We start from the raw sequence: 15185 nt of genomic DNA, 5'->3' as shown, positions 1-15185 counted from the left end.
GGGAGGGGGGTGCACACTATACACAGTATAATGGGGGGGGTACACTATACACAGTATAATGGGGGGGTGCACTCTATACACAGTATAATGGGGGGGAGGGGGGTGCACACTATACACAGTATAAGGGGGGGTGTGCACACTATACACAGTATAATGGGGGGGTACACTATACACAGTATAATGGGGGGGTGCACTATACACAGTATAATGGGGGGGTGCACACTATACACAGTATAATGGGGGGGGTGCACTCTATACACAGTATAATGGGGGGGAGGGGGGTGCACACTATACACAGTATAAGGGTGTGTGTGCACACTATACACAGTATAATGGGGGGGTACACTATACACAGTATAATGGGGGGGTGCACACTATACACAGTATAATGGGGGGGGGGGGGTACACTATACACAGTATAATGGGGGGGGTGCACACTACACACAGTGCGAGCATGGCTGCCAGCAGGGGGCAGTATTATTATGGAGGCTGGTTAGACCAGGAAGTGATTGAGGTCAGACAGGCGGCCATGGCTCAGTAAGTTTCTCCCCAGACATGGTGAGCACAGGCCCAGTCCCCGGGCTGGAGCACACCATGCCGCCGCTGCCCACCGTCCTCATGTCGGCCCGGGCCTGGAGGGAGGTCCCGGGGAGCGGACGGGAAGGTCTCCTGCTGCAGCTCAGCATGGAGGCCGAGAGGGCGGGGGATTTCCGGCTGTCAGTGCGTCGTGAGCCGACCAAGAGTCCCGGTAACACGGTAAGTATTCACAGGGAGCCTTCCTAACCCCCTTCCTAACCTATCTACCCCCCCCTTCCTAACCTATCTACCCCCCCTTCCTAACCTGTCTGCCCCCCCTTCCTAACCTGTCTGCCCCCCCTTCCTAACCTGTCTGCCCCCCCCCTTCCTAACCTGTCTGCCCCCCCCTTCCTAACCTGTCTGCCCCCCCCTTCCTAACCTGTCTACCCCCCCCTTCCTAACCTGTCTACCCCCCCCTTCCTAACCTATCTACCCCCCCTTCCTAACCTATCTACCCCCCCTTCCTAACCTATCTACCCCCCCTTCCTAACCTATCTACCCCCCCTTCCTAACCTGTCTACCCCCCCTTCCTAACCTGTCTGCCCCCCCTTCCTAACCTGTCTGCCCCCCCTTCCTAACCTGTCTGCCCCCCCTTCCTAACCTGTCTGCCCCCCCTTCCTAACCTGTCTGCCCCCCCTTCCTAACCTGTCTGCCCCCCCTTCCTAACCTGTCTGCCCCCCCTTCCTAACCTGTCTGCCCCCCCTTCCTAACCGGTCTGCCCCCCCTTCCTAACCGGTCTGCCCCCACTTCCTAACCGGTCTGCCCCCCCTTCCTAACCGGTCACCGGTCTGCCCCCCCTTCCTAACCGGTCTGCCCCCCCCCCTTCCTAACCGGTCTGCCCCCCCCCCCTTCCTAACCTGTCTGCCACCCCCCTTCCTAAACTGTACACACTCTTCATAACCCGTATACCCCCCTTCTTAAACGGTACACACTCTTCATAACCCGTATACCCCCCTTCTTAAACGGTACACACTCTTCATAACCCGTATACCCCCCTTCTTAAACGGTACACACTCTTCATAACCCGTATACCCCCCTTCTTAAACGGTACACACTCTTCATAACCCGTATACCCCCCTTCTTAAACGGTACACACTCTTCATAACCCGTATACCCCCCTTCTTAAACGGTACACACTCTTCATAACCCGTATACCCCCTTCTTAAACGGTACACACTCTTCATAACCCGTATACCCCCCTTCTTAAACGGTACACACTCTTCATAACCCGTATACCCCCCTTCTTAAACGGTACACACTCTTCATAACCCGTATACCCCCCTTCTTAAACGGTACACACTCTTCATAACCCGTATACCCCCCTTCTTAAACGGTACACACTCTTCATAACCCGTATACCCCCTTTCTTAAACTGTACACACTCTTCATAACCCATATACCCCCTTTCTTAACCTGTGTGTCCCCTTCCAAAATGTTCTACCCCTTTCCTTAACCCATGTACCCCCAGTATACTGTATAACCCATGTATCCCCTTCCTAACCTGTGCACCCCATTTTTTAACCTGTGTCCCCTTCTTAAACCGTCTACCCCTTTTCTGATTTGTGCGCCACCTTCCTGGTATGTGCACCACGTAAGTCCTTTGTAATCTGTGTAATACTCTCCTTAACCTGCATACCCACTCTTTATCCATGTACCCCCACATCAGCCTGCATACCCACTTCTTAATTTGTAAATACCTTCTTTAATCCATTTACCCCTTTCCTTAATACCTACACCTCGATCCTTTATTTACTCCTTAATTTTTGCGTCTCTAATCATTTGAGTTAAAATGCACCTTAATTTTTGTACCCCATGAAAACCTGCACCACCCCAGTAATTACTGTAAACTCTCTTTAAATTGTGTATATTCTTTGCTTCTTTGTAGCCCCTCTTTTGTACATACCCTCTGTTAAATCCCAGTACCCCCTTGAATTCTTTAAACCTTCTCTCTCTCTCTCTTTATATTTGGATTTGTAACATTTCTGGAGTGTGAACATGTTACATGCGGTATATTCCCCATCTCTGAAGCCGTACCCTTCCAGCTTAGTCTGTTATTATTTTATATTCCTATAAATTGTACAATATGGCAGAGTCCCTAGATTAGAAGGTGCCATAGTTTGTTATTGTTTATATTACACATACAGGTACAGAGGGCTCGGACGTTTCTAGTGTATTGCTAGCAAGAGGTTGAGGTCACGGTGGCAAATGAGAAAATTCCTGAAAGGCACTCCTTCACATAAACATACACAGTGCACATAAACATGATCTATCTGATCACACCTGTAGTGCACATATGGGACATTGGAAATGCCCAGTGATTGGTTATTCATAACGTCTTGTGATGTAATGAGTGACTCTCCCTCTGATTGGCCAGTCTTGTGATGTAATGAGTGACTCTCCCTCTGACTGGCCAGTCTTGTGATGTAATGAGCGACTCTCCCTCTGATTGGCCAGCCTTGTGATGTAATGGGCGGCTCTCCCTCTTATTGGCACGTCATGTGATGTAATGGGCGACTCTCCCTCTGATTGGCACGTCGTGTGATGTAATGAGCGACTCTCCCTCTGATTGGCCAGCCTTGTGATTTAGTGAATAGCCCTGGCTTATTCTGTGAAGTAATGGGCGGCTATGGAGCGGGGATTTAAAGCGGCTCTGTCACTTTGCACGTTGTATTTTTAAATTAATCCTTTTCTGTCCCTCCATTTCTTTTTATCTTCTTTTTTTAATTCACCTTAGTTTTTTTTAGTTATACATTGGACACAATAGGGACCACTATGGAGTTTAAATGAATACTGTAGCGGAGAGCTGATATTACACAGCTATTCTCCACTTAAGATCCCAGTGAGGCTCAGGAACAAGTGTAACGGATCGCCTGGCACCCCGACTGGGTACCTCCGTTGAAGGATGCTCCTAGTGCTTCCTGAGGACTCCAAGCACTCTGGCAGACACCACAATCACCGAATCCGAGAAACCTTTTAAATTCTCCCAAGCATATGAATGCTGTAGACCATTGAATAGGAACCATACGAATAGGCTTGTACTCCTAGCAGTCAACTGGAACAGCATACAATAAATCCTTCCCCCAATAATGAGACGACACTTCACTTTGAGGGTAAAACAGGAACTCTGGACTGGCTCATCCAGCCTGGCTTTTATTACACTTGTACACTTACAGGCCACACCCAGGGGGAGGCATAAAATAACCAATCAGATACATGGTACAACCCACACATCCCCTCCCCTCAGATAACCAGTTAACATAATTATACAGCCAGGAAAACTACAGTTTTTATACATGTGCTATAACTTTAAATCCATACATCCAATCTTCCCAAAAACCACATATTTGGAATCAGCACACTTTAAACATACACCCTTCCAAAAATCAGACAAATCCATCCAGTGGATCAAAAGTTAGCTGGAAGTCCTTTATGACCGACCGCAAGCACAATTTCCTGCCCAAAACAGTTCCATGCATTTTGGCCCTGCGGTCGGTCACAAACAAGGGAATGAAAACAGGCGAATTGCCTGTGTTATAGAGCCTGGAGAGGGTTTGAATGAATTCCCTTGTTTATGGGGTTCTTTCTACCGAACGGCGGGTCATTCGGTAGTTTCCATACGAATTTCTGGAAGTATGGAGGTCTCAGCGGTGTTTGCCTTGTCAAGTGTCCGATTTTAGTTCCAGACACTCGACGGCAAAACACCGCTGTTCGGTAGTTTAAGATGGCCGCCGCCACGTGTTTGTTTCCCGAATGGCGGCCACCCAGAGGACAAAGAATACATTACACTGATTGCCAATTACCCGTTTGCAACATTGTTGCAAACTGTAATTGGAGGCACACTTATTCCTGGGTGGTCTGGTTGTTCGGTAGTTTCACTCAATATAATAAATGGAGTGATTCTACCGAACAATCTGATGAATGCTGCATACATATCCCAGGTTAAACTTAATACACATATAATATTACAGGCAGTACACTAGAATATGTATCACAGTCTTAAAGGGACAGTAGTTCCAAAAGTCCCAATATGTCCATAGATGCTGTTAAAAGGGCCAGTAGCAGCAATATACAGTACAATATGCCCCAAATAACCCAGGGGCCATAGTCAGTAGGTAGGAGGCTAGCAAACAGGCTTCTCCAGGGCCCAGTGGCGAGGTTGGTTTCGCCACATTTCTCCCCTTTTCCAAACATACTAACAGGGTACCTGACCTCTTGCCGGTCAGTGCCCTTGTTAGTCCAGCAGCCCACCCACAAAACAGAAACAGCAGTACAGTCCACCCACAATGAATGGTTACTACACCTGAGTAATGGAAAAACTTGTCCAGGTCCAGGTGCCTCACCCCGGCTGTGTGGGGGACTGGTAGGCTGTTTTGGTGGGTTGCTGAGTGGGCAGAGACCAGCGGTACTCTGCCCTGGTGCCAGCACTACTACAGGAGTAGTCTGGTTGGAGCCTGGTTGCTGGAGACCGACTGTCTCCCCTTTAGCTGCGCAGCTCTGCTGCTGGAGACCGACTGTCTCGACTTGAGTTACACCGCTCTGCTGCTGGAGACCGACTGTCTCCCCTTGAGTTACACAGCTCTGCTGCTGGAGACAGACTGTCTCCCCTTTGGCTAAACAGCCCTGTTGTGGGGGGGCAGGACCGACCGTCCCTACCCCCTGTGCTGGAAGTGCAGAGACCACGGTCCCATCTGCACAGGTGTGGGGCTTACAGTCTCCCCCTGGTGCATTAAGCTGCCGCTGGGGAGAGGTGGTAACCAGCTCCTCTCCCATTAGAACACTCTGCCCATTGATGATCCGCCGCTGGGGAGAGGTGGTAACAATCTCCTCTCCCATTAGAACACTCTGCCCATTGATGATCTGCCGCTGGGGAGAGGTGGTAACAATCTCCTCTCCCATACATACTTCCAGTCTCTGCAGAGGGAGACCGACTGTCTCTCCTCCCAGCACAGAGTCCTGCTGTGGGGAAAAGGGGGCTGGGCTCTCCATTCCCTGCTGGATACTCTGCCGCTGGGGAATGGAGACTGGGCTCCCAATTCCCAACAAATCACACTGCCGCTGGGGAGGGAGGACGGCCCCTTCAGCTCCCTGTAACTTGGGCGCAGAGACCACGGTCCCATCTGCGCTGGTGTGGGGCTTACTGTCTCCCCTTGGTGAGCTGCGCTGCCACTGGGGAGAGGGAATAACAAACTGCTCTCCCTTACACACTTTCAGCCGCTGGGGAGCAGGGCTGACCCTCTGTACTCCCTGTAGGCAGGGCGCAGAGACCACGGTCCCATCTGCGCTGGTGAGGGGCTTACTTTCTCCCCTTGGTGAGCTGTGCTGCCGCTGGGGAGAGGGAATAACAAACTCCTCTCCCTTACACACCTTCAACCGCTGGGGAGAGGGGATAACAGGCTCCTCTCCCTGCACCGTAGACTGCCGCTGAGGAGCAAGAACGGCACCTTCAGCTCCCTGTAACGCACACTGCCGCTGGGGATCTGGGCCGACTGCCCAGCATCCCTGTAGGGCCGGTAGAGAGACCGCAGTCCCATCTCCACCTGCCATCTGTGGGTCTTCCCAGGACCAATCCGTGAGGCCCCTCAACATTTGTGAGTAAGGGCCACCTGCTTCCCCACCTGGCAACTCTGGCTGCTGCTGGGGATCTGGGCCGGCTGCCCAGCATCCCGGTGGAGAGACCTTGGTCCCATCTCTACCTGCCTGTTGTGGTTCCTCACAGGACCAGTCTATGAGGACCCCCACTTCGGGTTCCTCCCGCCGCCTCAGGGAAAGACGGCTAACCTCCTCGGATGCAGCCTCTACTCGGCTGCTGTAACGCTCCTGCTGCTGAGCATACTTCCTCTCTTTCGCCAACCGGAATTCTCGGTCCAGCCTTGTGTTTCGCTCGGCCATGACCTGGTTCCAGATCACTCGGCGTGTCTCCATGGGTATATCATCCCCATACTCGGCCACTCGCTGCCTCACCTCGGCCAGCCAATCATCTCCAGAGCCAGAACCTTCCATACTAGTCTGCTCCCAGGGGCGCTGCACGAGTGCTAGCGTTGCCCTCAATTTGTAAATCCAAACAGTGTCTCTGAGCTGCTTTACCTCGCACTAGGACGCCATCCCACCGCTGCCACCAATGTAACGGATCGCCTGGCACCCCGACTGGGTACCTCCGTTGAAGGATGCTCCTAGTGCTTCCTGAGGACTCCAAGCACTCTGGCAGACACCACAATCACCGAATCCGAGAAACCTTTTGAATTCTCCCAAGCATATGAATGCTGTAGACCATTGAATAGGAACCATACGAATAGGCTTGTACTCCTAGCAGTCAACTGGAACAGCATACAATAAATCCTTCCCCCAATAATGAGACGACACTTCACTTTGAGGGTAAAACAGGAACTCTGGACTGGCTCATCCAGCCTGGCTTTTATTACACTTGTACACTTACAGGCCACACCCAGGGGGAGGCATAAAATAACCAATCAGATACATGGTACAACCCACACATCCCCTCCCCTCAGATAACCAGTTAACATAATTATACAGCCAGGAAAACTACAGTTTTTATACATGTGCTATAACTTTAAATCCATACATCCAATCTTCCCAAAAACCACATATTTGGAATCAGCACACTTTAAACATACACCCTTCCAAAAATCAGACAAATCCATCCAGTGGATCAAAAGTTAGCTGGAAGTCCTTTATGACCGACCGCAAGCACAATTTCCTGCCCAAAACAGTTCCATGCATTTTGGCCCTGCGGTCGGTCACAAACAAGGGAATGAAAACAGGCGAATTGCCTGTGTTATAGAGCCTGGAGAGGGTTTGAATGAATTCCCTTGTTTATGGGGTTCTTTCTACCGAACGGCGGGTCATTCGGTAGTTTCCATACGAATTTCTGGAAGTATGGAGGTCTCAGCGGTGTTTGCCTTGTCAAGTGTCCGATTTTAGTTCCAGACACTCGACGGCAAAACACCGCTGTTCGGTAGTTTAAGATGGCCGCCGCCACGTGTTTGTTTCCCGAATGGCGGCCACCCAGAGGACAAAGAATACATTACACTGATTGCCAATTACCCGTTTGCAACATTGTTGCAAACTGTAATTGGAGGCACACTTATTCCTGGGTGGTCTGGTTGTTCGGTAGTTTCACTCAATATAATAAATGGAGTGATTCTACCGAACAATCTGATGAATGCTGCATACATATCCCAGGTTAAACTTAATACACATATAATATTACAGGCAGTACACTAGAATATGTATCACAGTCTTAAAGGGACAGTAGTCCCAAAAGTCCCAATATGTCCATAGATGCTGTTAAAAGGGCCAGTAGCAGCAATATACAGTACAATATGCCCCAAATAACCCAGGGGCCATAGTCAGTAGGTAGGAGGCTAGCAAACAGGCTTCTCCAGGGCCCAGTGGCGAGGTTGGTTTCGCCACAACAAGTATTATAGATCCAAAGTATAGTAATTCCAGCAGGCAAAATAATCCAACAATATCCCAACAGCAATCCCAATAACTGGACGACACACAGCATCAGGAGCAGAGCTGAAATCTTTTATGCGTAAGATGGCGGCTCCCTTGCAAGTAATTAGTACATTAGCCAATAGTACAGTAGTTACCTCCCATACCTCTCCTCCCCTCAGTGTGACACATAATCCACTTATAACTATTGCACTTGGATGTACCCCAAAACAGCCTGGTACAGTTATTTAAATGGTACCTCCTGGTAGCCCTGATCTGGGTGACTAACATATCCAAAATTCACCCAGATCGGACCAGGGGTTCGGGAGTTAGGCGGAGGATGTAATTTGACCGACCGCACACAAGGTGGTATCCGGAAAGGGTTCCATGCATTTTGGCCCTGCGGTCGGTCTTCGTTCGGGAGGTAAAATACATAGAAAATACTGCCATCCACGTTTAATTTCCCCTTCATACGAATCCCCTCATTCGGTACCTTAAAACTACCGAACGGGGTTTTGATTAACCTTCCCGTTCGGGAGTTATGGAGCTCTGGAGGTCTCAGCGGTGTTCAGGTAATCGAGTGTCCGATTTGAGTTCCAAACACTCGACGACCAAACACCGCTGAGATTTTTATGCGTAAGATTGCCGCCGCCGTGTGTACGCATACCGAATGGCAGCCACCCAGATACATCCATAAAGGGCCTATTAACTTGCGGTCAGTGAAGTGTGAGCACTTCTCTCTGGGGTGGTCCATTAGTTCGGTAGTTTCCATTCGTATAGAGTACGGATGGAAACTACCGAATAACATACGATTAATACATATAAGTACCATAGCAATGTGAAAAAGACCACACGAATATAATAACGAATACAGTCACATAGGAATGTTACAGAACAGGCTTAATACATTCCGCTACAAATACTTTACCGTTCGGAATACAAACCTGTATCCCTAAGGCTATACTGTTCTCTTTATTTAGATTAAAAAAATTTAAGGGGCTGCAATGCATATTCTCTAGCGCACAATGGCCTCCATGATTCTAAAATGAAAGATGTTTAGAACAACCGGGACTTTACCAAGACTTGGCCGCTCCGTCCGCACTGAACAATCTGGGGAGAATCTGGGGAGTAAGCAAAGTGATCAGGTCTGATGGTCACTCTGGGTGATCTCCAGACATTGTGTGTGGAGGACAACCATCATTGCAACACTAAACTGATCTGGCCATAGTGGCAGACTGGCCAGACAGGAGCAAGACACATGAAACTGAAAGCCCTCTTGGAGTTTGCAAAAGAAAAACCCCAAAAGTACTCTGAGTGCGAGAAACAAGATTGTCCGGTCTGATGGAATAAGAACCGATCTGCAGCAAATATAGAGATTTTCTTAATGAAGACCTGGCCCTGACACTCAGGACCTCAGACTGGGCCAAAGGTTCACCTTCCAACAGGACAATGACCCTACATACGCGACCAAGACAAGAGTGGCTTAGGAACCACTCTATGAATGTCCTTGTGTGGTCCATAGGTTGGACTTGACCCCAATCGAACATCTTTGGAGTAGACTGAATATGGCTGTCCATCGATGGCCCCCAACCATAATAAAATGTGAAATAAATGAAGGGTACTAAATTCTTTCTGAATGCACTGAAAATAAAGACAAGTAGTGAGCGGGGAATTCTAGTCATTACAATATAAGGAAAGGAAAACAATTCATGGCAATGCAGCTTTAAGGTGTTTTTGTGATGTAATGAGAGGCTCGCTATATATTTGCTTAATTTTGTGATGTCTTGAGGGTTCTGTCTGTGATTGGTTCATTTTGTGATGTAACGAGAGGCCCTGTCTGTGATTGGTTCATTTTGTGATGTAACGAGAGGCCCTGTCTGTGATTGGTTCATTTTGTAATGTAACGAGAGGCCCTGTCTGTGATTGGTTCATTTTGTGATGTAACGAGAGGCCCTGTCTGTGATTGGTTCATTTTGTGATGTAACGAGGGGCTCTGTCTGTGATGTGATGTAACGAGGGGCTCGGTCTGTGATTGGTCCTTTTTGTGATGTAACGAGGGGGCTCGGTCTGTGATTGCTTCATTTTGTGATGTAATGAGGGGGCTCGGTCTGTGATTGGTTCATTTTATGATGTAATGAGGGGGCTCGGTCTGTGATTGGTTCATTTTATGATGTAATGAGGGGGCTCGGTCTGTGATTGGTTCATTTTGTGATGTAATGAGGGGGCTCGGTCTGTGATTGGTTCATTGTATGGCCCGGTCAGAACTGGTCTGGTATTACACACTGTACGTCTATACATTGTATGGCCCAGTCAGAGCTGGTCTGGTGTTACAGGCTGTACAAAATACATTGAATGGCCCAGTCAGAGCTGGTCTGGTATTACAGACTGTATATGGCCCAGTCAGATACCCTGCTCCCTGACTGGTGTATTTACCAGGTCATAACATATGAAGAGGTAGCTCTGCGGAGATCGGGGTACGGCTCATTATATTATTCAATAAATCACAGCCAAGTGTTAGATTTATCTCCCTGAATGTTATAACGCACATTATTTCTTCTACACTTTGAAGATGGAGATCGCTTGCATATTCTGTCCTATGAATGCCTAGATTCATTAATCAAAGAGTCATTGTTATTTAAGTGTGATTTTGTTATATACCTTAAGAAATACATAGATACATGACTGCAGAGTGAACTAGCTACAGTTTAATAGGTTAACCCCTTGGAGACCCTTTGGTAATCGCCCAAGTACTGACCCGAAACAAAACCGGGGACAGCTGTTAAGCCGAGCAGCATATCTCAAACGCCAACGCAACAAAGAACATACGGACCTCCTCAGGAAACTAAGGAACACCACGACATCGCACCTCCTGAACCCATCTAATACCAGTGCGGAATCCATAAAACAAATTACCGCGCAGATTAATGCACTAACACTAGGGAAAACAGCCCACATTCTCACCAAACTGAAACTAAAAACATATACACAGGGCAACAAAGCGGGGAAACACCTGGCCAATCTACTCAGGCAAAAACAAGCGAACTCCAAAATTCCGCACCTGATCACGAAAACGGGAGAAAATCTCCACAACCCACAAGACATCAATGATAGCATGGCCGACTACTATCACTCACTTTACAACCTAAATACAGACCCCACACTACACCAACCCTCCACACAAGAAATAGATGACTTTCTCCAAACCACAGAACTGCCCAAACTGTCGCCCGCGCAAAGAGACACCATACAAAAACTCGTTACCACGCAAGAAATAATTGACACTATCCAATCCCTCCCGAACAGGAAATCACCGGGCCCAGACGGTCTGACTAACTCATATTACAAACAATTCGCAACCATCCTGGCCCCCCAGCTACGCAATGCATTCCACCATGTCTTACAAACGGGAACGTTGCCATCAGAGATGCTTATGGCACACGTTGCCACACTCCCCAAACCTGGAAAAACCCTGACCCGCTGCCAAAACCTAAGGCCCATCTCCCTGTTGAATACGGACGTGAAAATTATCGCTAAAATATTTTCCAATAGGCTAGCACCCATCATCCCCACAATTATAGGTGAGGACCAGGTAGGGTTCGTGGGGGGCAGGCAAGGAGCGGATAGCACGCGTAAAACTCTAGACCTACTGTATGAGATACAGGAAAAAAGAGCCCCCAGCGTCCTACTGTCCCTAGATACAGAGAAGGCCTTTGATAGGCTCCACTGGCCCATCTTACTGGCAGTTCTGAGGAAATTTGACTTCCCACCGCAATTCCTATCACTAGTCACTGCACTATACTCCTCACCAACAGCACATGTAGTAAATGGGGGATTCATTTCAAAACCATTCCACATCTCTAACGGTTCCAGACAGGGATGCCCACTCTCCCCGATACTCTATATTCTAGCGCTAGAACCACTCACCCAACTAATACGCTGCGACCCCAACATACACGGGATTAAGACCAGAGACCGAGAATATAAACTCTCTATTTGCGGATGACATTCTGTTGAACCTTGAACAACCACACATTTTCCTGCCCAACTTCCACAAGATCCTTTCTACAAATAGTAAATGCTCCTACTACAAATTAAATATCGCAAAAACGCTTGCCCTAGGAATCAATATCCCCAGCCCAGACTTAACAACCCTAAAAGCAAACTTCACTTACGACTGGAGACAAGACCACATAAATTCTTAGGAGTCAATTTGACACCAACAACGTGCAGGCTTTTTAACCCCTTAAGGACCAAACTTCTGGAATAAAAGGGAATCATGACGTGTCACACACGTCATGTGTCCTTAAGGGGTTAAGGCAATCTACACCAAACTGACCACTGAAATCAAAACTATCCTCCAAAACTGGAAGGGGAAATACATCTCATGGACAGGCCGCATAGCTTCAGTGAAGATGGTCATACTACCAAAAATCCAATACGTATTTCGCACACTCCCACTTGCTCTCCCAAAAAAGTATCTACTAGAACTACAAAACACACTGAACAACTATATTTGGGATTACAAAAAACAGAGAGTAACAAGGGCCACAATGTACAAACCATTTGCTCAGGGTGGGATGGGCCTACCCGAAATAAGAGGCTACTACAGAGCAGCCCATATAGCACCACTACTGACAGTGTCGCATAGCCGCACCCCAAGGACGTGGACCGAAATAGAGAAGAACCATGCCAAGGGACTTGCCTTGCCAACTCTGGCATGGCTACCAAAAACCCACAGACCAAAATACTCTGAACTACTGCCAACCCCTACACTGACCCTCTTAGTATGGGACAACTACCGAAAAAAGATGGGAGCAACAACAACACTATCCCCAGCAATCCCTATAGAAGCACTACCACTATTCATCCCCGACTGTAATCACAAGCTCTTGCAAAGACATGGCGTGACATCCATGTCACAACTACTACAGGACAATAAACTCAAGAAATTTGCAGACCTCAGAACAGAATTCACTCTGCCATCCACAGCAACCTTCTCCTACCTGCAAATGCAATCTTGGTCGCAGCATCAACCAGAACAACAAATAACACCGGCACTAGCCCCACATTGGACTAAAATAATACAGATATGCACAAAGACAAAGCCGGCAACGAAACTTATATCCATAATATATACTTCGGAACATACACTATACCGAAAACAATCACCCTCCTTCAAAGCAGCATGGGAACAGGACATCGGACACCCACTTACGAATGACCAATGGCAAGACATCTATTACGCCCACAAACGACTGACACTCTGTACAAACCACCCAGAGCTTTCACGCAAGCTACTCTATAGATGGTACTTGGTCCCCACAAGACTCAAGCACAGCTTCCCCGACACCTCCGACACATGCTGGAGATGCCAAACTAACAGAGGATCCTTGCTACACATATGGTGGCAATGCCCACTGCTTCAACAATACTGGACACAAGTAGCAAACCTAATAACCCGATGCACGTGATTTAAACTACCCTCGGCACCTGAAACATTCCTATTACTCTTGCTTCCACAGGAGCCGCACACACACCTCAAATACATGGTATACCACATTATAATTTCGGCTCTCACTGTCATGAGCAGACAGTGGAAGCAAACAACGTCCCCAACGATTAAACAATGCATAGAGGCGATTGAGCACACCAAATTATATGAAACTACAGCACGAAAGACACAGCAGAAAGGCTCCTACTGGTCCGCTGCCTGGGACCTGTGGGACAAACACAAACCCCATTAACGTGACACACACTTAAGTGACACAGGCTGGAAGGAGAACCCCCATGATAGGGGGAAAAACACACCCAATTGGACAAATTCCGCATGGACCCATGTGTAATCTCTCTGAACTCAGCTGCACCCCACCACCCAAATCTTGCACTACTACCAACAACACAGGTAACACACAAAGCCGCGGATCCAGCCACGCCAAATCTTGACTGCCCACCCGAGGCCACCACAAATAAGGGCCACAACCAAAAAGACAGCAAGTAGCGCTTATGATATACGGGCTGTACCCACTGTTTATCCCACGACCAAATGTACCAAGTATGGAACTTGGAACCTTCACATAGATACAAACTTCAACCACACTATTGTACCTGTAACACGCAAATGTGAACTTATTTACTATGTACCCTTACCCCTTTTACTTTTTGTACCCCATCTATCCTTGGAAAAATAAAAATTGTCAAATTAAAAAAACAAAAAAACCCATGTTGGATGTCCTCAGACTTTGTATGAGGGCGTCCACCATCTTCAAAACCCCCATAGAAAAGCATTGATTCAGTGATGGGGAAGGTCTAATGCCCCTTTCATTGTGGCGGAGGGGGCACTAAAGCTCTGGACATAGCACACTATAGCATTAGGGATACAGATTTATATTTCTAACCATGTAGTGTTCCTTTAAAGGTTGTCATTGTGTGTTCCCTCCTGTTTTCCACCGTGTGGGTTTATGTAGTGGGGGAGCACTGTAATTTCATGGTAAATGTGTTATTTCTTACACTTTAGATTTGAAATTACCTGAACATTTTTTTTTTTTTTTTTTTACATTTCTTATTTTTAGGTTATCGCTGCATTTAAACTTAAAGATATTTTTTACGACTTGAAGAGCTCCCGGTGCCATGAATTGTCGACGCCGGGAGATGCCGGAGCACCCATGAACTTTAACTTTGAGGATGAGCGAGAGGCTCAGAAATGGTGGACGGTGGTCAGCAGCTCTCTCCGGGAAGCCAGGAAAGGTGAGTTAACCTGTTAGGAGAGCAGGAATGCTCTGAGCAATATCCTGGTAATTGTTTAAAGGAAGAGCATGTGATTGTTTGTTAAAACCCATCATCCACTTCTCATCCACTTCTGGAGGCTGTCTTAGTACTGCGATAAAACCATTGCTTTACATTGCAGGGTTAAGGGGAAAGGGTCTGCAGCCAAACCACGTCAATGAGGTGAAGTGGTGAGGGTGCCTATGGTGTCCATTGAATCATCACTCTATCAGTGAAAGGCTTAAAATGTACTGAGAATAGCTTGGTTTCAGCAGTACATTTCTTCATTTCTTTAATGTTGAGTGAGTAGATTTATACTTTATTTGTGTTGTCCCCACACGATTTTATGTGCGCAATTCAACTAAACTCTGCTCAGCTAGTCACAGATACTG

The 15185-nt window shown here is 47.7% G+C and overlaps 1 protein-coding gene across 1 annotated transcript in view; it reads left to right on the top strand.

The window, feature by feature from the left end:
• The first annotated feature begins 505 nt into the window (after positions 1-505).
• The window catches only part of LOC134608269 (ranBP-type and C3HC4-type zinc finger-containing protein 1-like), an 85189-nt gene continuing 70509 nt past the window's right edge, over positions 506-15185 (top strand). Inside the window, exons 1-2 of the mRNA XM_063450962.1 lie at positions 506-756; positions 14601-14775. Of these exons, the coding sequence (XP_063307032.1) occupies positions 556-756; positions 14601-14775 (376 nt within the window). The 5' untranslated portion in view covers positions 506-555. The remainder of the gene's footprint in view (positions 757-14600; positions 14776-15185) is intronic.

Source organism: Pelobates fuscus, chromosome 4 (genome assembly GCF_036172605.1).
Source record: "Pelobates fuscus isolate aPelFus1 chromosome 4, aPelFus1.pri, whole genome shotgun sequence".
In the NCBI taxonomy this organism is placed as follows: Eukaryota; Metazoa; Chordata; class Amphibia; order Anura; family Pelobatidae; genus Pelobates; species Pelobates fuscus.
Note: the sequence above shows the minus strand (reverse complement) of the source record. Positions and strands in the feature narration are given on the sequence as shown.